The sequence below is a fragment of the Acanthaster planci genome, linkage group LG03, assembly GCF_054643075.1.
Source record: "Acanthaster planci isolate LZ-2023a linkage group LG03, COTS_SCS, whole genome shotgun sequence".
Taxonomy (NCBI): domain Eukaryota; kingdom Metazoa; phylum Echinodermata; class Asteroidea; order Valvatida; family Acanthasteridae; genus Acanthaster; species Acanthaster planci.
The window spans coordinates 10699518-10726234 of record NC_141779.1 but is presented as its reverse complement, the minus strand read 5'-3'; the positions used below and the strand labels follow the sequence as shown (position 1 = coordinate 10726234).

Here is a 26717-nt window from a genome sequence, read left to right as displayed (position 1 = left end):
TTCATTGAAGTACATGTACAATGTAGGTTTGATGAAGATCCAAAGTTGCTGAGGTGGATGGTGGAAGAAACGTGTACAAAACAAAGGGGATTTGCAGGAGAAGAAGTCGGAAGAAAAAAAATCACAACAGAAGTAATGCATTTTTCACAACTGATACTGTATTAGACATATTCACTTCACTGATATTAGACATATTTTTGCCATCAAATAAACTTTTTAAATTTTGACACACTGTTTCATTATCCACGCAAAGTTTGTAATTCTAGTCTCCTCCATCCAATATACATGTACATGTACATCAGTGTCAAAGACTTGGAACAAATTTGGCTAAGACTGGCCAACAAAATGTTCACTACTACTGGAAAGCTTAGTTCATTAGAAACAAAATGCACTATTTCATCACAGGGAGTGATCGTGAAATCTCGAATAAAATACGCCTTTATACAAATTCCATAATAAAAATGATTCAAACAAAACTCAAAATCTTACAAACAGCTTGGCTATTTATTCCTAAGAAGTCCTGAAGAAAGCGTTTGATAAGGGCAACAACTGCACATGAAAATTTCGAGTATACAGCCTAATAAAAGCAACTGCACAAACACTACATTTGATGATATTGTCGGATCATATCAAGCACCAACAGCATGAATATTCAACTTCCTACATGTATATTGTAGTACAAAACGTTTTAGGGATGCAGATTACCAACGAAAAATTGCGGCGACGATCATGGGGTACAAAGGGAGCTTACGGTTGCAAAACAGGTGGTGGGTAGCGGGCATGCGCTGCGCTCTGGCTATGGACATACTGGGCATGCCAGAAAGTGGTAATCGGCCAGATGTTATAGCCTGGGCAGTCCAAACTCCTTCTGTATCCTTCCTCTATAATAAGATTAAGGCCAGTACATTTAAGGTGTGTCCAGAGATTACAATTTACATCAGTCACACATACATGTAATACTGTTTGGATTGTTTTACACTAGGTTACAGTATATGCTACAAGGAAATTTAACAGGCATATAGACATGTACATGTACTCTTTACTATTTCATATACAAGGGAAAGGACTACTTTTAAATGCGCCCCAAAATATGTTTTACAATTTTTAGTTCGGTAAGTGAGTGGAGTCAATAATGAATTACTAGAATTGGTCAATTTTTATTGAACTTCTATAATTTGTTGTGGAATTTTCTGAGATTTTTAATAATAATGGTCATACCATTTGGTCGTCACCCACGATCAGGGCGCCAGGTCAAGAGCAAATTCACACCAGGCCAATTTACCACACGCCTTGAATATTGAAAACTGAAGTACATGTATACAGTACAAGTCTTACATGCATCCTTCAGTTCACGACAAACATGTACATGTACATGTAACTTGTCTTGTTCCAAAGCACATTATGATAAGCCTTTTTATAAAAAAATGTGTTATCACGTGCCAAAGGTTCAACTTTGGAGTTGACAACCCCCCCCAGTTTCTGGTCAGGCAACGGGCCTGCAACCTGGGAAAAAGATGCCAACAAGAAAGCCATCTATATGTACATGTAGATGTACATACATGTACAGTAATAAGGCAATTCCTTGGTAACAGAATTACATTTCAGAACAAAATTGACTGTTATATGTGTATTTTCCCTGTTATGAATTAGTTGTGTGACCTTCCTGATTGCAAACACTTCAATAAGGTCATGTTATAGTCCTACCATCAAATATTAAAATATTGAAACATCCTACATGAAGAAAAGTCCAAGGCCAAGAATGTTTCAGTAGCGGAATTACGTTAGTAAATATGAAGCATTTTTTTCTAACATAATTTTTAAAACAAATTCTATGAAATCTGTAACATAGAGGCCACAGGTACCCATTTATCTTTTTCCACTGTACCTACAGTATAGCTCCAACTTTATTGTAGCAACAGTTTTAGGGTATTATACTTACAAATATTCCATACTCTGTCATTTTTCAAAAAAGGCAGTGGTAACGGGATTACAAAAAATGGTAAGGGAATTACACAAGTGAAATGTACATGTACCTTGAAAAGTGCCAATTCTTGAACAACAATCTTTCTTTTTTTAACAATTTTTACACCGGTACATGAAGCAACAAGGGTGTATTGGAAAAGAGCATGAAATTTCCAACTTCTGAACCCCGAGTTGTGATCAGAAACAAGGCAGTTGCTTCAAATTACATCTGTCAGCTTCAAACTGCTTAATCTTGCTTTAGTTTGTGGGGTAGGACTTGTTCCATGTATCCAACAGCATACATTAAACATGGTCACAGAATTACACAAACCAGGAACACTGAATAACCTAATGTGCTGTGAAATCACAATATAATTGTCCATACATGTACATGTATACAAGTAACATGTATGCATGTACATGTACATGTAGAACTGTAATGCAGTGAACTACAATGCAGACATCTAGAGTGATTTGATCTCAACCATATTTAGCTACATGTACGTGTACAATGTACATGTACATGTAAGTCATTGTAAGTGTAGTTAACAACAGTTGGACTGAACATATTCAAATGCAATGTAGTTGACCATTTCTAGGTCAACCTTGTGGCACCAACATCTGGGCATGGTCCAAAGGTAAAATTTCAGTAGTTGAAATATAAGACTTCCAAAAGTAAACCAAAAAATTGCCTCAAATGTTTTTAATCAATCTTCCCATGTTTATGGAAAAACACAAACACGTTTTTATTTATAGCTTGGCGTGTACACTTGTAGATTTTGAGAGTTGACATTTGGTGCTTGATTTTATCTGTAAAATTACTCATCCAAAATAAATCTTGACTTTTGGCTGTTAAAGCAAATGCATCTAAACCTGTACATTGTACACCAATACAACACTAAACGACACTGTAAATATGTTCAGTTCTTTTGTCCAACTAGTCTTTCATTTTAACATGTCTTTGAACAGTGGAAACACTGGCGGGAAATTTTAAAATGGCGGCCATCTTGAAAAACATGTTCTTTTTACTTTGCCTTACTTTCAAAAACATTTTTGGCTCTGTGCCATTTGCACGTTTATTGACAACGTACAGTAAACTTTATTTTTATTCTATCAGCTTTAAATTTGCCATTTTTCTCAACTCCCATACGGAATTGCCCAAAAGACTTTGCCTAGGTACATGTACATGTCTCTGTAAAGTATTCAAAATTCCTCCATAACAAATACCCTGATAACAGCATTTGTGATTCATGCGGTACAATGGAAGATTTCATGCTGGAGTGTAAAAAGTTCACTCTTCATACACAGTCTCTCCAAAAGACACTTGGCTTGACAGATAATCAAATGACCCTCAAACATTTACTGTGAAAATATTACACAAGTTTCTTCAAATCCAAAGTTCTGTTCAGTCAAGTGCTGATGAAATGAAATCTGAATGTGTTGATGACACGTTGTACTTTGAGTTGATTGGTTTAATTGGTTTAAACGGAGATACCGCTCTTTACAAAAGAGTGCTTTAAATAAGTGATTATTGTTCAAATAAGTCATTGGATTGAAACTGTGATTAAAATCAGTGCTCAGGTGATTTTAACCAACATGGTTGGTTGAGATGCACAAGCCAAAAAAGACCATCCCTCTGAGGTAATTTGAACTGTTATCCACACATTTCTCAAGATGAGAAAGACAAGTTTGATGAATGGGGAACAAAGGAAAATTTGTGCAACTGACCAAAAATATATAAACTAAAACTTTTCCCTCTTATTTTCGTGACTGACATGACTGAGACAAAGGGAAAATAAACTTTCAGGATTCATGAATGAAACTCAAGAACTTTTCACTGATGAACTGTAATGAAAATCCTATACTGCTCAGGAATGGAAATAAACTTACCAATTTTTGGATGCATACATTGTAGCTCTTCTCTTATTCAATTAGTGATGTCGTCTTGAAAGGTTGATGGCAAAGAGATGAATAAGTAAGCACAGGCTTGATGTTAACTTCTTAACAGCTGTCTAGGTAGAAAATGGCAAATTACAGTGGATTCAATTATTTACTAAAAAAAAGATCATTTACCAAGATTTTGTAATCTAATTCTTTCTGAATACATCACCTGTACCGACTAGAATTGGATTTTGATGCGTTGTATTACAAATGTATCTCCTGCCTGTCAGTGTTTGTCCGTGTGTATCATTGCCAAAACACATTTTCATGTCTTGTATTGTCCTATGTTATAATATGTATGTCTGTCAATAGCTTAGGGTACAAAGGAAAATTTATGCTTCACCCTTTACCTACATGTGCATGTAAATGTTGTTCTTTAACGTGTGCTTTATCTTTCTGCTTGACATTGTACATTTTAAGGCAAACTACTGTAAAACTTAATTCATCTTCTACTCTGTAACCATGGTATGAACAACATTAAATAAACATCAATCAAACTATAAAACAAAGGCTAATCAATAAAGACCACTGGTTGTAACAGAAGTCTGAAGACCAAATACATGTAGTTGGCAACCAAGTCAAGACTCAACCCAAAAGACTGCAGGAATCACAGAATTTTTCTCAAAGATACCAATTTGTCGGTGTCTGCACTTCCTACATGTATATCTCGCCAACCCCTAAATGGTGGCAACACCATGACCTACATGTACTTGGTGAATGTCAGAAGTAGTTTAATAGAGGCAACATGGTCCTCTTGTTACATCACTGACGATTGTAACAAACCACAAGAATCCAAAAAGATGTTGTTCTGTGAGGGATGTCTCAATTGGCTCCATATTGAGTGTGTTTCAAAGGTTGGAATATGAAGTCAGCTGCTGAATGCCAGTCACTGGATGTGTCTGCAATGCAAGAGCTGTGAGACTTGGCCTTTGAAACCTTATGGTCCAGTGATAGGAATTCCTGCATGTACATGTACAGTAGATCAATGGGCATCACAAGAACTTCCTCTGGGAAATCGCCCTTTTTTAAGGAAGAAGGGGGCAGCAATCATCTTGCCCCCTCTGCGACGCAAATGCCCAGACTTGATGTTGTCGATGTCGGAAGGATTTAAAGCAAATTCAGTGGGGTACATCTGCACTGACTGAACTCTGTTTTCGAGCTCAATGCAGGAGCTGAATTTGTTAGTTCTTTTGTTCAAAAGAAGTTACAAAGAACTAATTGTTAAAATGTTGATGTGACATTTAAAATGACAGGCAATTCAATTTTCATGTAAACAGTTGTTAACGTACTGAAAGATCCTTCAAAGATGCTTCTGTTATCTCACAGGCTAATTCCCTAGTCACCCCCGGTGTCATGTAACTACTAATTAATTGCCTCTGCCGCCAATACGAATAATTCAACAGCGTACTTTAACATTAAGACTTACATGTATTTGTAAAATGAAATCACTTTTAAAATAACAGTTACATGTATCAAGTAGAAAGTTTCCTTATTTCTCTTCAGAGAGAAAAAAAGTTAAAATTTGCCAAGTGTGTATCTTGAATTGTGAACATTAGATTCTTTATCATACATTATCTTTTGGAATCCTCCAATGACCAACACTGATTGACAAGGAGCTCCATAGCAAGCTTCACGTTCAGTTTTATACATGTACAGTAGCTATAAGCTAACAAAATTCACTCTGTTTTGAGCAAGAATTCTAATGAAAGAAATAAATGAGGTTAATATCACATGAACAGCTTTTTAGTACTTCCTGAGTCTCTCATCTTTATGGCTCCCCAGTTTAACCACTTTACATCTCTACCCCCGTCTCCTTTATCCTATCCTTCACTGCCTCTCCTTTTCACCTACCTACCCAAAAAGTGTAACGTTTTACAATGTACAACAACTCAAAGTTACCTGTTGCAATGACCCTGTGACCCCCTGCCAGCCTGCCTCGATACATGGTTATTTTTATACCTTTTTAGCGCTGCCATGCACTGGACATGTACATACAGAAAACAACTGCCCTAAAATTTAATGAAGAAATGAAACAATGATTTCTTCTGTAAGAATTCATCCTGAATATTGTCATATTTGATAGTTTTTCAAGTTACAGTAGTTGGAATTCCATGTACATGTACATGTACTTTAAATAAAGTTCCAGGTCGTCCCATACATGTACATGCCAGAAATTGAGTTACATGTACATGTACCATATCATAGTTTTACATGTATATTACACAACATGTATTACCTTCCGCCTGACATGCTATGCCATAGAGAACATTTTACGGATATTTTGGTCGATAAATAAAGAGAAAAACACTTGTGACATTCATTTCAGACATTTTGTAATTTTGGATAATTTTTCAAGTACCGCATGTTTGAACTACATGTACATGTACTTTTACTCAACCTCCGGGTTGACCCATACAAGTGCAGAAATCGAGTGAAGAGTTGGTTGATTGCTAACTCCGGCCTGGCGTATTATGCCATTTAGGATGATTTACGGTTGTCAGGGTGGGTAAATACATGTAAGGAAACAAAATAACATGCACTTGATACATACATGTAGGCATTAATTACATGTAAAGAAATTCTTTGTCATTATCATAAGTTTTCGAGTAAAATCATGTGAATACTGTTGCAGGCGCAGTTGATTATACAATGTACCTCCATTCTGACACGCTATACAAATGAGGATATTTTATAATCGTTATTGTTAATCATTAATGAAGAAATAAAGTAACTTCTTTCTGTACATGTACCTCCGACTACCTCTGGCTACCTCCGACTTTTACCAACACCCTGTTTTTACAGTGGTGCATAACATCAGTGTAGTGCTATATATATACCCATTTGAATGACATTTTTTGCTAAGGTAGGTCTTGTATGATATTTTGTCTGTAAGGGCAGTATGGGTAAAAAAAGCCAGTCTAAGTAATCAGAAATAAAGGAGAGCACCCTAAATATTAGACTGTTAACATTTCAAATCATGGAAACGTACATGTACATGTAGTCAAATAGGCCCAGGCTACAGTAGCTGTTTAACCAAGACACTTGTAAGGTTACACATTGAAAATAAACAAAAGTTGCCATGATTGGTTGGTTCGGTTTTTCTTCCAATTAATGCATTTTGTATGGGTAGTCTTTAGCTCAGCCTCAGGTAGGATGTTGTCTTCATTTACCATTTACACTACTTCCAGAACTGCAAGGTTTATACAAATCTTGAGGAAGGTACATGTACATGTATAACACTCACATCCATTTCCTATTTTGCCGTCACACAAAACTGTCCTTTTTCGATTGAATATTGCTCTGTCCCAAAAAGCTATTCCAGCTCTTAATCAATTTGAGGCAAAATAAATTGCAGCTTCATATAATTTATCACCGTGGGACATTGGAGGATCCTTGTCACTACATGTAAGTGGGTCAGTAGTGGTCACTCACGGTTGTTTGCACAGTGATTTAATGCCTTGAACTAGTTACTGGTGTGACCTTAAGATGTTAGTAGCTCTGGAGAGAACTCCTGGTCACTTTTGCTTGAATAGCCGTGGCCTTTGGTTGGCGAAGAAAAAATCTGTCTGTTTTTGCAAAAGCAACCCTCCTCCAACCTGTTCAGTGCCACCACCTGTCAGCCGTAGCTTACTTCAATGCCTCTTTTGTTGCTTTGCAAAAGATGTTGATGCACTTTCCGTCGGAAGTCCACTCTGCTGATTCAAGAGTACCGGTAATCGACAGCAATCCGTTAATTCCTGTACTCGGTTGCCAGTTTTAAGAAGCTAGAAGGGAATTTCCCCCCTTTTTCCTTAACCCTAACAGTCCTCAATTCCCCAATTTTAATATAATTTGTACATACCCCAGGGAGTTAGGGTTGATGGATTTAGGGGGGTTTTTCCGCCCTCCTTAGAATTGGCAAAGTCACCGACCGGTGGATGTTGGTGCGAATTTCATTCAGGGACCTCAAAATTGACCTCAGTTTTTAAGTCACTGTATTATTATTAACGACGCTTCGGGGGATGTGCCGAAAGGAAACGCCTGACCCCTTCCTTTGTTAGGGGAAGCACTAGATTATTAGGGGCCAAATTACAAAAAAAAGCCATTTGGGGCTCACCATTTTCTGTCGTTTGACATAATAGTTGTTAGTGGTTTTTGAAAATGCTTATTTGTTGACTGATATTCCAGCAAGCCAGTGCAGGCCCAAGTCACGCCGCACTTCATGGAAATTGCTGTCCAATCACAGTGTTTGATATTGATGACTTAGGATGGTTGGCCCAAAAGGTATTGTATATTGGACTGGATCCTTGTTAATTTGTTCATGAGAATTGGGTAATTTTGTGCTCTGTAATTTGTAATTGCTGTTTGAATTTGCATATCGAAGGCTTTGTACTGCACAGGAACACTCCAAAAATGATTTACCACTCTATCTGCTTTGGGTGGAAACAAATGCTGATGATTGCTTTTTCGTACATTTTTCTGATAGCTTTATACATTTTGCTGATGTGAGTTGCTCCACGTCACCAGTTTCAGGAGGGAACAATCTCTGTACATTTTGCTGAATATCTATACTTTACCTAACGCATGTAAGATATTTGCAGTTCCGCTTCACCAGCTTTGGGTAAGAACCTGAAATGTGTCAAGTTCAATAAATGGCTGCTCAGGCCAATCAACAAAGTTAGAATGCGAGTGTCCACCTGTCCCTGAGTTCAGTTCCCCCGGTCTTGTTCATGTGGGGATAATTACTCTTAAATGTTCATAAGTCTTTCTTTCATTAAATGTTGAGATAATTTCAAAAATGTAGCTCCCTTCTTGCAAAAGCAGACAAAATCAGACCAACCAAATCCGCTGACCGTGGTGCGCGCTGCCATATTCACTTAAATGGCGCTAGATGCAGCAACTGGTACAATTTTGGTTTGCCTGCCCTCACTTGACAAACCAAGTCAAAAAATGCTGCCATCTACATGTATTGACGAGCAAGATTACATGTAAGTTGTACCACTCAGGCTTTTAAATTGTTAAGATCGGTGGCGGAAAAGGGTTTCTAAGGTAATTTTTGTCCTTTGTTTTTGCAAATGTTGACCAAATTCCTCAAAAATTTTATTTTTTCACAAACAGAACTTGCAGAAACGTCTTTAAATGCTGCATTCATGAACTTTTTGTTCTCTTTTACCAATATTTCCAGTTTTCCTTCTTCTGCAAGATCTCACACCGGGGAAAATAAAGCTTTGAAAAGAAGGCTGATGTGATGTGAAGCAGGCAAAAGTCGCCATTGCGGTTGTTTTAACAACCTTGATGTATGTTTTTTACATTCACTTTTATAAGTTTACAGCTACTTTCATCACATTTGTTCTTTTCCATAAGGCTTGAATTCCATAAGGCTTTTAAATGTCTTTTTATTCTTTCTGAATGTGTTTCTATACAAGTTTTTTAGATAACTTCTACTGACATAATATTGTATTGTTCAGCTTTGTATTTTCCAGTTTGTTTTTCTTTTTGCATGAACCATTTTTACATTTATGTGTTGTACAGTATCACGCTTGCTTTGGGGGTTTATTGCTTAAAATTGCAAAAATAATGGTAGACCCTACAAAAACTGACATCAAAAAGATTGCTTTGTTAATTTACTTTTTTTAAGTCGTTACAATGAAGCTATACAGAGTGTACATGTATAATTCTGCACAAAACGACACCAAAATAGTGAACACTCGGCCTTGAACACCAAAGCTACAGACTTTGAAAGTTTCATATCAAGTGATAACAAGTCCATATCAAGTGATATTGGAGGCATTGGTCCAGGATTGAGTTCAATGTCTCCACAAACTCGAAGTGGTTCATAACGAATTGGCATACAACTGAAGGCTGCCTTTCCCATAGATACACTCAGGAGAATTACCAGAAAGGTTCTGCAACCAGTACCTACACTAAAGGTACATGTACTCCCTGTCGCTTCACTTGAAGAATGTTGACATCGAGCTTTGGATGAATGTGCTGAGAAGAGGCCAACTCCGAGACGCCATACTTCTAAATTCACTCCCATTTTGATGGATGGTACCCAGCCCTGGATGGCAGTCAAAGTCTGTAATGGTAAAATAATTGAATCATACTGGTAAAATAATAAAATACAAAAATAATTAAATTGATTAAAAAATAGAACATTCCCATTTGCACAAGAAAACACAACCCCTGTCACTAAGAGTTCCTTCAGCCCAAACCAAGTGTTTTTAACAATCGTTCTTTCCCACAAGAGCCAGGGATTGGAATTACAATAATTGACCAAGTATAACAAAGTTATGTCATGGCGGAATGAAAATGATAGGAAAATGTACGCCTGTACCTATCAGAAAATATTTCTAGAGTAAAACAATTACTTCCAAAGATTTTGGAACTAATTCAAAAACAAACAAAAATAATTTTAAAATGTTTAATAAACAAAGCAAATAACTCCATTCAATAAGCAGGGAGTGAGCATACATAATGGAACAGCCTCAACTATGATGTTGGTGGGGTCTTACTAATGAGTGATCACCAATATTTTTAAATGAGTAACTACCACTTGCACAACATATCCATCAGGCCATGATAATCGAAAGTTGAAGCAACATAAAAAGAAACATAAAAATGAAGAAACATAAAAATCGATTGGGATCGCCTGCGATGTACATGTACTATACCCACGTGAGGTAAGCTGTTTCAAGTAGTTTCAATGCCGTTCTATTGATTCAAAATGCATTCATCGACATTCACACCACCCCTTTACCCTAAAACCAAGAAAAATCTAGTTCCTTACCTGAACATTGGCGTTTTTGGCTCAAAAATCAGCCGATTTTCATGCGGATTTCGATGTTGAACAGCTATCATCAATGTACATGTAGGACAAAAATACACCGCCACGCAGCGGGGGAACATCAAGCAATCCCAGAATGCAACAACGGAAACACGAGACCGCGAGCGCCAACATTTGTGAACGGGGAAATACATGCGCGCAGTTGTGATGCACAGTATTACAACAGTCCCTACAACAACAAATGTCCTGTATTGTCAGACATGTAGGCTAGCTATTCTTTCCAGTAGAAATAAAGTATTTTTAGTGTACCATTTGTGAACTGCATTTTAAACAATGCATGTGTACGTGGGTCTGCCTGTCACAGCAAAATGCCCAGCAGAAGGCTCTGATGACTTTGAAACTTCAAAGGGTTGTAACTTCCCATATAAACATTGTATGGCCTTACACTTACAGTTTGTACCACTGAATTTCTCTGGTTTCAAACTTTATCTAATTTTATACATTTTAATTTCTGGGTATCATACATGTCATACCTACTGGAAGTACATTTCCACTGTATTGTAATTTGTAGACATCCGCTGGGCTAGGTAACGTTAGTCCTACACTTTTACAAATGACTGGGATCAGGTCAACTCGGACCCAAACCAACTCGGACCCAAACCAACTCGGACCCAAACCAACTCGGACCCATTCCAACTCGGACCCATGCCAACTCGGACCCGCGCCAACTCGGACCCACCCTGAGTCAACTCGGACCCAACCCCAGGACTCCTGGCGTGATTAACTTGTTGAAAATTTTTATTTTGTCCACTTATACATTTTAGCAGTTTGGCATGGGTCCGAGTTGGTTTGGGTCCGAGTTGACTCGAAACCAAATGACTGACACCACACATTGTTTGCTCAATGGTTAACATGTACATGTATGTGCCTTATTCCGGTGCGCAGTAAACAGTAGGCATGCATGGTGGGCCTCAGCACCGACTAGCGACTAGGCAGAGTGCACCATGCTACCGGTACATTGTATCAATGCATGTCAAAACGTTAGCAAGTCCTGAAAACAAAAAGTGGTTTTTAACTTACCTGCATCAATTGACCATCTTTTGAGTTGTTTATGTGGAAATATGGTACCATAGGCTGTCCAACACTTCACCAATGACGTCCTTTTTGTGGTGAAAATCATGAAGTTTTTACAAAACGCGAAAAGTAAACCTTTGAACGCCGTACAATCATGGCGGGACTTAACTATGCACAGCGCCCTCAATCGGAATAGGCCAGTTGCGCCAACTAGACTACTTGAGCTTCAAGAACGTCCGGTCCAAGCATTTTCTCCTCCAGGTCTATGGTCCAAGTCACTACCCACGGCGTACATGTACACAGAGCAGTGACTTGGAGGTCAAGTAGTACAAGAGGCGCGCTCTCAAGTTCGTGCATGTGCACATGTTACAAGAGGGAGGGGTGTTCCCCATCTGCTCCTCGGGAAAGAAAGAAAAAGTGGGTGAAAATCGCAAATAGGATTTGGGACCGCTGTTTTGAAACTGTTTTGCGTTATCCCTGCTTTTGCCTCTGACCGGGGTTTCTTTGAACATTTTTCCAAATCAGAGAGCCCTCTATCTCATTTTGTTTCTATATCACAGTTTTTACACTGGGAAAAGTGAGTAAATCAAATTAAATTGCTTGAAAATACCTCAGCGTTAACACCCCTCTACCATTAATATTTTTTTAGTTTAATGCTGATGAATGCAGTGACCTCCCCATCCCGTTTCAAGAACCGTTTCAGAAAATGAAATATTTCTACAATATAATTCGATGTAAATCAGAGACTTATTTCTTTATCTTATTCTCTCATTCAGGAAAAACAATTTGAGCTATACCTTCTAAAAAACTTCATATTAGTTGGGGTGTCCTCATTAAATCATTTTTCCTTTAATAGCTTCTTAAATTTCTGGAGCACTTCTCAATGATGAGAGTAATCCATAAGGCATAACTTCCAGGTTTCTTACATATATACAAGTAACTTAAGAGGAACAGAAAGTTGAAAAAAAGGAGCAATAAAGTGCAGTTCACATCATGGACATATTATTTATGTCTCAGGCTACATATTTTATTTCATTCAATTAAAATCCTCCGACTATTACACTGATTACAGGAATTACAAAAAGTACATGGAGTACTCATCTAGACTTCAAAATCATTTTGTGCACAAAAATTCCCTTGGTTTGCCTCAAGTGTATTGACCTTGAGTGGCATAGAACAGGCCATACAAGATGAACTCTGTACTCTTTAACCCATATTTCTCCAAAATGTCTAAAAGGCAAAGGGCTTGTATTTATTTTACATAAGCCTGACACATAAACAAGCCCATTTTTGATTGGTGGACCAGTTTGGAATACAAAATGCTTAGACCAAAGGCACTTAGAAGTTTCCTGAAGGAGACTGGACCTGTTCAGTACTAAAGCCATAAGCTTTCTATTTTATTCTTCTATCGCAAGGTGTTGCCATCTTAAGACTCAAATCTGTGGCTTTCACGACCAGGTATGGCACATCGGATAGTGAATCTTCTGTTTATGGAAAAAAATCAAACTAGTGAAAATGAAGAAACATGAATAGCAATTTTCTTCTCAAATCTTCCACCCCTTTCCTCTTGTCCACTTGCAGGTAGGTATAATTTTTGGCCAAAAATTTCAACTCTTGAAAAAGGTAAGATATGGCCACCAACACAGCCAAATACCATTAATAGTGATTTACACCAGTCATTTGAAGAGTATTTGTACCACATATCTTACCACAACCTCATACTTTTCAACAATATGGGACATGCCCATGGAGTGGTACATACTACAACAGGGACATATATGCACTGCTGCCAAGTTCAAATTCAACACACAGTGTACCTTCACAGACTTCTCAGACTTTGTGTGTGCTTGAAAAACAAACAGAGCATTGACATGTTTAAATGTCAGTCGAGTTGATCGAGTCAAGGTATGCTTGAAGTTTGAAACCATTAGCTTGTAGGCCTACCTGTGTATATAGATGGCCAGATCATGGTTACATCCAAATTTAAGTGGATTTAGAAAAAAAGAGAGCATATCTTGTTTAAATACAGACATTCAAGAAAAAGGGACCTTCAAGTTTAAGAGTTGCTGTTGAACCTCCCCCTTCCCATTTCATTTGATTTCCCTTTGGCAAGCAGCGACCATATCAACATACATGTAAATATTCATTAGTCTGTTTTCCAAATTAGTAGTCTCATTTATTTTGGCAAAAGCTTTGTTCAAGTCATGATAGAGACAATAGGCAGGGACAGTTGTGTGCAGAAAAAAAAGATTTTTTCCAGAAGCACCTGAAATGAAGCTCCTATCAGAAATACAATTTTAAGCTTGAACTAGTTACATTTACATGTACAGTTGACGTCTTCATTCCGCATACCGAGATATGGAATGTTTTTCAAAACATAAAATTCACATTTGCATTACACTTTTATTTGTTGTTTGCTTCGTACAATTTTTGTTTTACATCTGCATTTTGTACACACTCCGAGTCAATTCATCTGCAGTCATAAAAATTGAACGATGATCTATGGGTGACACCACTGTTGAAATATGAAGTAAAATAAAAGCCTTCAGAAAACTACAAATAAAGAAAAGGTCTTGATTATTCAGTGATAACTTAAAAAGTTACAGATGCTTGGAATTGAAATAAAACTGTAAGTAGAAATCACACACCAAATTCATGTTAACCTGTGCACAGACTTCCAGTGAACCACAAATGATCAGTCTGTAATATGACCACATTTAGAAATACACTGAAGGAAACCTGGCCCTGCTACCATAAACAATACCATTTCCCCTGTGTAATTCCAACAATAACAATAAAAATTTTCAGCTTTATTTACTGATGATAGCAATATAATCTCCAGGATGGTTTTCAAATGGCTGCCAGTAACCACTTGAGAAATGTGACAATCTACAACTTCAAATTACAACTGCAAATATAAGGATAGTGTTCAGTTTAAGAAGTGGAAGGAAAAACTCCCCAGGATTATTATAGAGATGAGAAAAACCCACAAAGTTAAGTAAAGACTAAAAAATCCACAAATTAAACCTGGGCTGGATTCACAGAAGTGGAAGGTGACAAAAGTGTCACTATGCCAACCTGACGCCCCATTCTACCAGTCCACTTTTCATTGCTGAGCCAAAGCAACACTGACACCAAAATAACCCTTCAAGACCATATACATTTCGTAATGTACAGCATGATTCTGATATAATTTGGTTCAAAGAGCTACATTTTCCCAATGGACAGGTCTGGGCAGTTAGTGGGGAGGCTGTGGCTGGGACAGCTGCGCTGTTGCCATCGTGAGGATGCCTCCAGCGGCAGCATCAGTACCTCCTGAATCCTGCATCCTCTTCTGTCGCTTCTGCTGCAGCTCCTTCTGGATCTTGTAGATCTTGTCAACCAAAAGGTGATAGTACTCCTCCTGTGACAAGACCAGGCAGTAAAAAACGAATGAATTAAAAAGTGAGCAAGGGTGAATGGTTTGCCAGGTGATTTTCCTGCGATGGACACTGGTCTTCCTAAGGAGCCACTCAAAATTGTCAGTGTTTTTTTCAAATTTTGACTTTTTTTTAAAATAATGGGTGGATGGGTCAAGGAAATAAATTGAAAATCGAAATTTAATTTTCATATTAAAATCCAGAAAAATTTATTTCTCTGAAATATGTCTAGCGTGCACGCCACACATATATAGCTCAGCCACACCAGCATTCCAAAAATGCTATCTTTTTCACCTTCGTTTCCATATACAGACAGGTGGACCTTTCCATTACATTATTATGCAAGTGTAAAACATCATGGAAGGACTGAGGTGGTTTTTACTGTTAGACTTGGAAGCCGGGCGCTTGCAGTGGTGATCAACCACAAATGTAGCAGGGTACCAGAAGCATTATATAAACCTAATGATATACACAGTGAACGTTGAACACCAGTTGCTAATAATAGTGAAACATTCATCACCTTGAATCTAAGGCCAGACAGCAGCAAAATGCATCCAAATCTGTTGGCTAGAGCTAGGTCTACGTCTCTGTTTCAATAGAAATACATATGCATGTGCGTGGAGACGTGGTAATTGACTGTAGGTGTAGCCGTACCTCGGGAGATCCATTTTTGAGTGGATTGGACATGGCATGCTGTTGCGTGCACGATCGATCACGATCAGCTATTGCAATTCCAGCCATCATCTTGTCATACTGTGTTGCATTATAGATTTTCACTTGTATATGAATTTATGTCAAATGCATGTATAATGTACACGTACTGGATGAAAATTCAATTTTTTTAATCGGAATTTTAAAAACATTGAAAATTTTAAGTGGCCCCTAGTCCTTACACGAACCGTCAGTGGAAAGACTGATGAGAGCCTTGGCAAACACCTGCACTTTTCTAAGAGTAGGAAGTGTCCTTGTACATCATACAGAGTTACATGTAGTTGTTTGTGAGGCTAAGTTCAACCTTCCATAAAGTCAAATATTAAGTTTTATTCCAATTTCCAACAAACAGCAGCAACCAAACATTTCTGTTTGTTCATCTGAGTGGTTTTTCCCTCCAAGTTTCAGCAGAGGGATTTGTCTCCTACTTAAAGAGGTTCGGTCCTAATTGGTGATTTATTCCCTTAGTAACAGCAAGATCAGAAATCATGAGAAAAGGAGCACTGCAAGTCAGAGTAATTCGGCCTTATTGCTGGACATATGCACAGCTACTACGATGTATACCTGTATTAGTTTACACAAAGAAACTAGCCATGAAGTCAGAGCATGTTTATGCGCCTTGGAGCTTTAATTATGTCAAAATTGAGAGGGGAAAGATATGAATGCTACAAATGTGATCAGGTGAAATATGTAGAGCAACGAAAAGACTCAATACCTCTCATACTAAATGGCTGAATATCTAAATACCTACACGATTTGAATCATTGATTACTTACCAACTGATTTCTTGGAAAATTTAGAATTTTCGGACCTTCACTGTTAGAATTCAGATGGGAAAACATCATAATGCCCCAAATCAGATGGGGTGAAACATGTACGAATTTTCAAAGTTAAGGGTAGAGATGTGAAAAGACTCAATACCTCTCAAATTAAAAGGCCAAATTTCTAAATACCTCCTTGATTTGAATAATGGAATATTGAGGAACTGATTTCTTGAAAAATTTAGAGTGTCGGAGCTTTAGTTATGTCGGTATTGAGAGGGGAAAAAATTGGAATGCTGCACATGCGATTAGGTGAAATATGTACAAATTTTCAAGGTTAAGGGTAGAGCAACGAAAAGACTCAACACCTCTCAAACTAAAAGTCCAAATATCTAAATATCTCCTTGATTTACAATGTGGACTGTTCAGCACAGATTTCTTTAGAAATTGGAGCTTTAGTTATGTCAGAATTGAGAGGGGAAAAGATTGGAATGCTTCAAATGTGATAAGGTGAAATACATACAAATTTTCAAAGTCAAGGGTAGAGCAACGAAAAGACTCAATACCTCTTAAACTAAATGGCTGAATATCTAAATACCTGCACAATTTGAATTATGGACTTGGAAATTTCTTGGAAAATTTAGACTGTTGGAGCTTTAGTTGAACATTGTGAATTTTTGGACCTTCCACTATGTTAGAATTCCGAGGTGAAAACATCAGAATGCAGCAAATGAGTTAGGGCTGAATATGTACTTTTTAGGGGTAGAGGAGAGAAATGACTCAGTACCTCTCTAATTAAATGTCCACATTTATAAATGCCTGCTTGATTTGAATCATGGACTATTCAAGAATTCATTTCCTTTACAATTTTTGGAGGTTTAGTCATGTTAGAGAGATTCAGAGGGGAAATCATTGGAATGCAGCAAATGAGATGGGGTGAAATATGAACAAATTTTCAAAGGGAGGAGAGAGAAGAGTCAATATCTCTTGAACTAAACAGTCAAATTCAGAAAATTTAGATTTTTGGAGCTTTAAGTATGCTAAAATTCAGACGGCAAAAAGACCAGAATATAGCAAATAAGACAAGGTGAAATAAGTTTGAATTGATGAAATTAAGGGTAGAGCAATGAAATGACTCAATATCTCTCATTTGGTAATATCAAAATGAAATATTCTTCATTGGATATGTAAAACAAGACGAAAAATCAGGTCAGTTGATTTTCACTAACCACATAGTCACAGACAAAATGCTTAATTAGGATTAGTCCTTATACAGAGCCAACTTTGCTGCACAACCCTCCAATTATAAGATCAACTTACAAAGGAGAAATAAAAAACATGCAGAAACTGCCCTAAGCATTCACCTTTATTACATAAGCATTGAAGCTTTACGTAGTGGAGACTAAAACCAAGGCTTGTGGTAATACATTATGTGGACAGATCTCTCTTGGAAGAGGTAGGGTTCCGATAAGAACCGTTGAGCATGTACTTAACGTTTCAACCAACTGCTCTCATCATCTTCATGAGTGGAGTCCAAGCCATGCTCCAGATTTTACAGAACAACTGTACATTTACACAACTCAGGTACAGCTGCTTTTTTTTTCAAAAGCTGGAACATGGCTTTTATTATGAGGCTGAAATCAGAATACGATATAAAGTGCTTACCAAGTGAGTAGTGTTGGCAGTAGCAAATCCAGAAAACTGTCTCCCAGGGGTCTGGTCTTGTCTCTTCATCAATGCTACAACCAACAAAATCAAAGAAACTGTTTCAATCACAGACTGTATGACTACTCACCAAGGAGCCACCACAGAATTTTAGGCAACATTGAAAACAGAGTCAAATCAACAAAGATCAGGGTCAAATAACATTCAAGTAGACATCACTGGGACGTCATTTTCGTCTTTTCCTTTGTTTCAACTCTCGGCAATTGTTGGTTTGTCAGCAACCAATTCCTGAAAAGTCTTACCTCTCGTGCCTAGAAGAAGCCATTTACAACTCACACCCTTCTTCATTCTTGGGCTCTTTTAACAATCCCATAGAGTACAAAAAGGTCTGATTAAAGTCATCCCAAATCCTCTGATTCCAATATGATTTTGCACACACCCAAGGGCTTTAGCCAACCACTCTCAGCTATTTCACGTTTTACCTGCCATCCCCAATTACTATACAGGGATCACAGATTGTGCATAAACCATTTCCAAAGTTATCAATGGTATTAAATCATGGCTCTCCATTTGCATGTGTGTCACCCAGTTTTTGGCACAAATTAAATTTATCCACCGAGAAGGTCCTCCATCTCTGGCAACTTTGGGAAAAGCCAATAGACCTGTAACATAACATACACTAAAGCTGAGCCAAAGGTGGTAGTTTCTCCTGACAGCGAAGTGCTGATAGGATTGGACAGGGTGGCCACGTGTGTAATCAACAGAGCATCCTATCATGACATCCACTCAAAGGTGGCAGGCCCTATAAAGGAGTTGGTACTGAAGCTATTGTTAAAGTTGTGTACAGAAAAGAAGCTTGCCAGGAGTAATTATCATGGGGGGAAGTAGTCTGCAAAGGGGGGGTTGTTCTCCATAAGGTTTCTCTGAAGCAAAATGTAGAGCTCCAGGCTGTACTACCTCAAGCATGACGAGAGTTTCCCAAAGCCACAGTAGGGGACGTGTACACAAAAGCCCACACTGATGCTGTCAATGGCAAATGTTGTAAACTTGAAACCAAATTAGGCATGTAATTGTAAATTCTGAAGCGTCCTTGCCACATTTACTGTACATTGATGACAGCAAACCTGTTTGATACATTTTTGCCTTTGATTTTTACCAGCCTGTTTTATTAGTTTACTCACTGTACTTCCAGTTGTATCAAGTTATCCGGGCAGATGTAGAAAAGAAACTATAAAATGACTGACTGAACTGAATATGAAAATGATGCAGGTGCAGTTTTTTTATGTCAAATGATATTCTACTTTGAATTCTTAAACTTATTTTTGAGGAGTAAAACAATAAATTTGTAGAGCTAATTAAGGAAACCATAAGGCAAAGTATAAATATATTTTGGGATATAAACTCTCCAGGAACACGTCAGACCTTAATTATTATAGCTACCAAAGTTACGATTTTTCGCCAAAATCCCAGCAGGAAACGTTACTCTCAAGACAGCTCTCATTTTCAGTGTATTTTGGAAACTCTCAAAATGGCCCCGTGTGTGTTCCAAGCAATAAGGCGGTTATTGAATGCACTGAATAACCTTCCAATGGGTATGAGTATTGGGTCAAAATGCCCGGAAGAAAAGCAAACTGACTCGTGATCCATGGAAATGCAGTTTGTGATTTAATTTTAATGCACATATTTTATGGTTTTAAAAAGAAGTTTTTATTCAGCGAAATAAAAATTCTTTGGAAGCACAAAAAATGGCAGCAGAGTACGTTGGAAAATGGTTGAAATTACACGAAAGTCTTCGTCAGTGTCAAGGCGCAGGACGTATAACTCCTACATGTATACAACTGACATGTCTAGTTCCCGCCTTGATATGTATTGTACAATGCAAAGAATGGAGACTGTGAACCAGACAAATGCCTGAGATTCCCCCGCAGCCACAGAAAATGGGCAGCACTGTAATACAGGTACCAGTACATAAAACTTTTCTGAACGCCAGGTCGATGTCAGGAACACAAGGTAAATATACATTGTATTTTAAAAGGGGGACAACGCTGACAAGAAAGATGGGACACATTGTCAAACATAGCCACTGAAACTTCCCTGTTCCCCCCCCCCAAAAAAAACAGAGTTTAACTGTGGTTCAATGTCAGGTCAGTGGTCTTTTGTTGTTGAATGAATGTCAGTGAATGAGGTAATCTTTTCGGGTGGACAAGTCGCACCGACAACTAATCTTCAAAGCCCGCTGCAGTGAGCTGAGCGGCTTACACCCAGGACGCTTTATTAATATAACAATGCCGCGAACACAATAGCTTATCCTTAATGAGCTGTGACCTGGGCTACACCGCCTCACCACACTGCGCTCACCTAGATTATCCACCCCTAAGGCCTTGTATTTGGCACAGATGGCCGCTGATGGCTTCATTGACAAATAAGTTAGCTTATAAAATGAAATAACAGTCCAGATGTTTTATATGACACCTGTGGAACGTGTACACTCATCCTTGAATATGATTTGGATCCAGGAATGAGGACATTTATCCCTCTATAATCTCCACCCATCCCCTTTATTATTTCAGTACAACTCCCCATTCACTGCAAGCAGCCGGTGGATCCAGCTTCTGTCCAATTTCTGTTCAGTTTGTCACAAATCTTACAACCACACCTAACAATTTCATCTTCGAATTTGTTTCATTAAGTTCAACCCAGCCCAAAAGGCCGGAGATTCTCATTAGTTGAAAAGCTTATGAGACAAAGCCTGAGTTCCAGATTTACTAAACTGGGCATGTTATTATTACCATTAAGATGGACTAATATAAAAATATAGTGTAAGCTGTTTCCATACCTACATGTAGCTGTCAAGCATTGTCGAGAGTGATGAGATATCTCTGATCTGTTACACTTCAGAACACTTTGTCCTGCCACTAAAAAGCTTGTTCTTGTCTCACCATCACTGTTGAAACTAGGGAAACTAAACAAAGAGAATAGAGAGGGGAAAACGTCAGTATGCAGCAAAAGAGGTAAAATATGTACACATTTTCCAAGTTGAGGGTTGAGCAACGAAAAGACTCAATACTTATCTAACTAAATGGCCAAATATCTAAATACCTGCAAGAATTGAATCATTGACGATTGAGGAACTGATTTCTTCGAAAATCTAGAATTTTGGTTTTTTTGTTTATGTTAGAATTCAGTGGGGAAAAGATCAGAATGCAGCAAATGAGATGAGGTGAAATATATACAAACTTTCAAAGTTAAGGGTTGAGCAATGAAAAGACTCAGTACCTCTCTAACTTAATGGTCATATATCTAAATACCTAGACAATTTCAATTGTGGACTATTTAGCAAATGATTCGTTGGAAAATTTAGAGTTTTTGGACCTTGTACTTTTTATGGGTGGAGGAGAGAAAAAGCTCAATACCTCTCTAACTAAATGGCGACATTTGTAAATACCTGCTTGATTTGAATCACAGAGTATTCAAGAATTGATTTCCTTTACAATTTAGATTTTTGGAGATTCAGTGATGTTAGAATTCAGAGGGGAAAACATCAGAATGCAGCAAATGAGTCAGGGTGAAATATGTACCTTTTAGGGGAAGTGGGGAGAAAAGACTCAGTACCTCTCTAACTAAAACACCAAATATCTAAATACCTTCTCAACTGGAAGCATGGACTTTTTAGGAACAGATTTCTTTGAAAATTTAGACTGTTGGAGATTTTAGCAATGTCAGAATTGAGAGGGGAAAAGATCAGAATGTTGCAAATGAGATGGGGTTACATATGTATGTATTTTCGTAGTTAAGGGTTGAGCAACAAAAAGAATCAACACCTCTCTAAATAAATGGCCACATTTCTAGATACCGGATTAATTTGAATCATGGACTATTCATGAATTGATCCTTTACAACTGTAGTCATGTTAGAATTCAGAAAAAAAAAACATCGGAATGCAGCAAATGAGACGGGGCTAACACATTTTACCGCAGAGCAGAGCAGGTAAGATTTATTATACTATAATATTATACTATATTATTATATACAGAAAGGCCAGTGGTGAGTCACCTGAAGGGCTAACCTGCAGGATCGGCACAGAGTGCGTGTAGCACTATCATACGGTTGAGGTATACATATGGGAAGCATCATTGGTGTGCTGTGTGCCAAATTTTAGACCTTACAGATATTGCTGATGCGGTAGGAGCAATCAAACTTGTAAAAAAGATTAGTCGAGGCCGAGGAGGATCCTTCGGCAGCCAATCAAAGCAAGAGTCTTCGGTCACGGCGGGAAATAGAAACCACACCATGCAAACAGTTCAGGTAGCCTCATTTTACGTCACAGCTTCAATCAAGAAAATCAATGTTGAATTATTGCTCTAAATTTTCACATTATATCAGAGTTGTATGATATCTGTGCTTCCTCTTTCACTTTGTGTTGCCCACCAATGACTCATGGTGGAATCGAATCCAGTTGCTTGGTGTTCACCCCGGTATTTTTTGAAGGAGGCATTGTTGCTGCTCAGCAATATTGGGAAGGGCGTTGGTGCGTCTGGCAGTGCGGGAACCTATTGGTGTTACTGCTGGGAGTCACTGAGAATGATAAAACGTTCTTGCACCCGCATCAGCTCAAGTCCAGCTGTCAACATACGCTCGATTCTTGGGATAAATGGGTTACAGCATTCCATAAGTTCATGGCAATCTATTTGGTGAAGTTTCCTGCCCGCATTTATTAATTCCTCAAGTACACCAAAATTGTACGCACGACTTCAGTCCAGTTTCTGGGTTGTAGCTGGCGATTATACGATGAGCAATTTCGGCTTCTGCTAGAAGGTCAGCCTACTCGGTCATGGGGTGAAATCAATGTCAAGTTGTGGCTTACAGTTGCATCCTACGCTTGTGCACCTGCCAGGACTGCAGGTCAGCTCCCATAGCGCCCAGGGACCATTACTGGTTTGTGCTTCGCATTCAACGGTCCAACTGGTTGCAAGTTTTTTGGCTGTAAAGTATCAACATAAATGCGCAAAGTGTGCTCATTTGGGACACAGTGTTCAAGTGTGCTGAGTTCAAGGCGGTCACAAAAATTCCCAAATAATCAGGTCAAAGTTTAGTAAAGGAAAGTCGCACACCGACGCGGGTCCTAGCTATCCATCACTTGGCAACCTCGAAGGACCCCAAGGGATGCCAAAGCATAGTTTTCGTTCTCCCAACTTCAGTTAAGCTTTCGGTTTTAAGTACCTTACTTAGCGAGTATGATAATGAGGTTGACAAAGAAGTTTTGATTCAGGGGTGTTCCAAGGGATTTTCTCTGGGGTACACAGGTCTCCGGATTCGCAGGGATGCGGGCTACCAGTGGTCAGCCTCATCATAACCCACAATAGTCAAAGCGAAACTACAAAAGGAGATTCAAGGGGGCAGGATCGCCAGGTGTTTTACCCTCCCACCGTTTGAGAACTTGCGATGTTCGCCCATTGGGTTAGTGCCGAAGAAAGACCCAGGTACTTAAAGATTGATACACCATCTTTCCTTCCCTTCTAGTCTTTAATGATTTGATTGATGAGGAGCAATGTAAGGTTAGGTATGCCTCATTCGATATAGCAGTAGGATAAGTTCTTCGGGTGCAAGGGCACTTGGTTTAAAGTCAGACGTAAAGTCAGCATTTCGTCTGTTGCCAATATCAAAGCAAGATTACAAGTTGCTTAGTTTTTTGTTTGATAAAGAATATTACTTTGACAAGTGTCTTCCCATTTGTTGGGATGTTCCATTTTATGTGCTTTATTCAAAAAATTCAGCACCTTTCTTCAATTTAGACTAAACAAAATGGCAGTCGGTGGTTATGTAATGCATTATTTGGCATTCTTCAGTTTCTTAAGTTTTAGTGAGGCTGCAGTGCATTCTCGGTCCAATGTGCAGGACTCGGTATTGCACATTTCAGATCTATGTTTTCCTGCAGGGTGGAGAGGGAGTATTTCTCTCCTTGCATAGACAAACCAGCATAGCCCCCTGCAGCTTGTCCATGTGGGCAGATGGACTGATGCTTCTCTTCGTCCTGTTCAAGCGCTCCACATGTACCTATAGTGTCGCCCACCAACACTTGGTCCACTTTTTTGTCATATGGACAACCAGTCCCTAACACGCTATCAATTTAATAAGGTGTTGCAAATGGCATTATTAGGCTGCTGTGTTACCAATGCGCACTACCGATCCCACTCATTCCGCATGGGGGCAGCTTCAACGGCTTTGGAAGTTGGCGTTCCCTTTGCCGATATACAGTGCATGGGTCGATGGCGTTTGGATGCACTGGCCACCTACCCGTCCCTTTCCACCGGCAAACTTCATTGAGTGTTGAGCATTTAAGCTATGTCCATGTATTTGGTTTTTAGGTCTGGCCCCATAAGTGCGAGCGTGTGCCTGGATTGTCGGAGACTCGCTGGTTTGATAGGCTGCCAATAACATGGGTGTCCCATTTCCTGTTCAATGTCTGGGAAGGAGTGGAGCATGCATACACAAATTACCACAATTATTGGACACTATCGGGGAAGCGCGCATCATCATCATACATATTGGGACCAATGATTTAGTGCAGCTAAACTGTTTTGCGCTCCGGCAGACAATGGCTATAATGCTGGCGGAATGCAGGGAGAAGTTTATGAATGCAAATTTGGTCTAGTCATGCATATTGCCGTGGCTCTTTTACTATGGTGCTCAGTCCCACAAATTGATGGAACATGTACGGTGGGCAACAAACTGCTGGGCACGGTCGTAATGTCGCAAGCTAGGGATCAGTGTGTTTGAGCACCCCCAATTTCATTCATTGGGACAGGCAAAAAAATAATGTTGATTGAAGTGATCACCATGGGACATTTTGTGGATACCATGGGCACACCATGAGGCTTTTGTGATCAGCATGGGAACACCATGGGGTTTTTATACTCTACATGGGAATACAATGTGATTTGTATGTGGACACCACGGAAACACCACACAAACACTATTTAAATTTTTGCAGTCATCAAGAGAACACTGGGATTTGCATGGATATGGCATCTACGCAGGTACACATAGAGGCTTTGTTGTATTGTAAACCACATTAGCTGCTGCCATTAAAATGCATTGGCATGAACTACAGTACACAGTTTGGAATGGAATGTTGATTTGATGACTGCAACTTTGCCCGTCACCATGAGATGCACAGGACACTCACCATGGGATGCATGGGACAATCGGAATGGGACAAATGGGGCAACCACCATAGGACAAATGTGGCAACCACCATAGGACAAATGGGAAAATCACCATTATTTTGGGAGTTCTTGACGCAAGATACATTTATGGGGGTGAGTTTTGGTCCGCGTCTGTCTTTGTACTGGTCTGTTCTTCGGGGGGGGGGGGTGAATAGGAAGAGAGGTATTCTTTCTGGCCGAGTACGATGCCCTACAAAATGGGAGTCTGGGTTGGGTTGACTTGGTTCGAAGTCAAGCGTTGGGTAGACGGAACATGGGGAACATGGTTTGAGTACAAGGTGCCCTTACCTCCAGTTACATGCAGATCGTCCAAGGATTTGCCCTGCTGGGAAGACAGGTTACCCCTCTCCAAACTCAGGAAAAGTCTGGACAGTTTGGTGACCCGCTGTACAGTATCTGGCAACTGGTAGTATTCGCGATGTACCCGCAGATCGTTGCCCATGAAGTTGGCTAGAGTTTCAAGCTGATGTTCCTTTAATGCTAGAATTTACGATGCAGTTGCTACATGTTTACAGAGTTTGGTGGACCAGATGCTGGATGCATTGTCAAGGCCAGCCTTATCTGCATATGCCCTTAAACAGTCACTCCCTCGTATGTGGCCTCTCCCGCCATAACAACACAGTGCAAACAAGAAGTTGTTGTCTTGGGCTACTCCAGCTTCATGTCTCTTGCCGACAAGGGCACTCAACCACGCTACTGCCTCATTGCTTAGGAGCAAGGGAACAGTTATGCCTCTCTTGCCAACTATTTCGACAACACGGAACATCTTGCACAGCTGGCGCTCTGAATCACTCAACAGGCATTCCCCCTCCAGTTTCATCTTTGAAACCTCCCCCTGCCTTCTTCGGTTGAACATGATGAGGTGGCACAGACTGACCTCATTCAATTTCTGCCAAACTGGCCTGATTTGTCTGCCCCGAGCACCCTGCAGGAGTTGAAGTTCCCAGTTGCCAGCTTCATGAAGGAACGACGACAGGTGGACTACATCGGCATTTGTCGGGAGAATGGTAACTTTGGTGAAGCTGGCAATATCGTGGATGGCCTTCACAGTATCAGAAAGGTGGTGCGGATGGACAAATGATTTGAGTGATACATTCAACACAGCATCACAACGTACTTATAAGCACTTTCAGGTTCATGTGCAGCTCGGGGGCGACGTTCAAATTAAGGCCCTTGTCATGCAAAAATTTTG

General features: G+C 39.2%; 2 protein-coding genes across 10 annotated transcripts in view; both read right to left on the bottom strand.

Moving 5' to 3' along the window:
* The window catches only part of LOC147799634 (uncharacterized), a 79972-nt gene extending 67954 nt beyond the window's left edge, over window positions 1–12018 (bottom strand). The window contains exons 1-2 of one of the 8 annotated variants that reach the window (XR_015424667.1): window positions 11750–12000; window positions 3853–3974 (exon numbers count right to left, since the gene is read on the bottom strand). The gene's annotated coding sequence lies outside the window, so the exon portion shown is untranslated. Of the gene's footprint in view, window positions 1–3852; window positions 3975–11749 lie in introns of all 8 variants that reach the window. The other 7 variants (XR_015424666.1, XR_015424665.1, XM_087134154.1 and 4 more) reach the window with 7 other exon arrangements.
* A 710-nt stretch (window positions 12019–12728) lies between these two features.
* Window positions 12729–26717, bottom strand: LOC147799633 (histone acetyltransferase p300-like). 2 transcript variants are annotated; one of them, XM_087134107.1, is made up of 4 exons: window positions 25814–26717; window positions 21140–21261; window positions 18300–18373; window positions 12729–15146 (listed from the first exon to the last, which is right to left on the bottom strand). In XM_087134107.1, exons 3-4 carry the CDS (start codon window positions 18366–18368, stop codon window positions 14982–14984), a joined length of 234 nt encoding a protein of 77 aa, XP_086990233.1. In that variant the 5' UTR covers window positions 18369–18373; window positions 21140–21261; window positions 25814–26717; the 3' UTR covers window positions 12729–14981. The 2 variants fall into 2 exon arrangements, with proteins under 2 accessions (XP_086990233.1, XP_086990232.1); XM_087134106.1 differs by having other exon boundaries at window positions 21136–21261; window positions 25814–26715.

What these genes read in the sequence shown, in the direction of transcription:
- LOC147799633 (XM_087134107.1), bottom strand. Translation starts at nt 18,368, where the DNA reads ATGAAGAGACAAGACCAGACCCCTGGGAGACAGTTTTCTGGATTTGCT. An exon ending in CTGCCAACACTACTCACTTG is followed by an intron (nt 15,147 to 18,299) that starts GTAAGCACTTTA and finishes GTCTTGTCACAG; the next exon opens with GAGGAGTACTATCACCTTTT.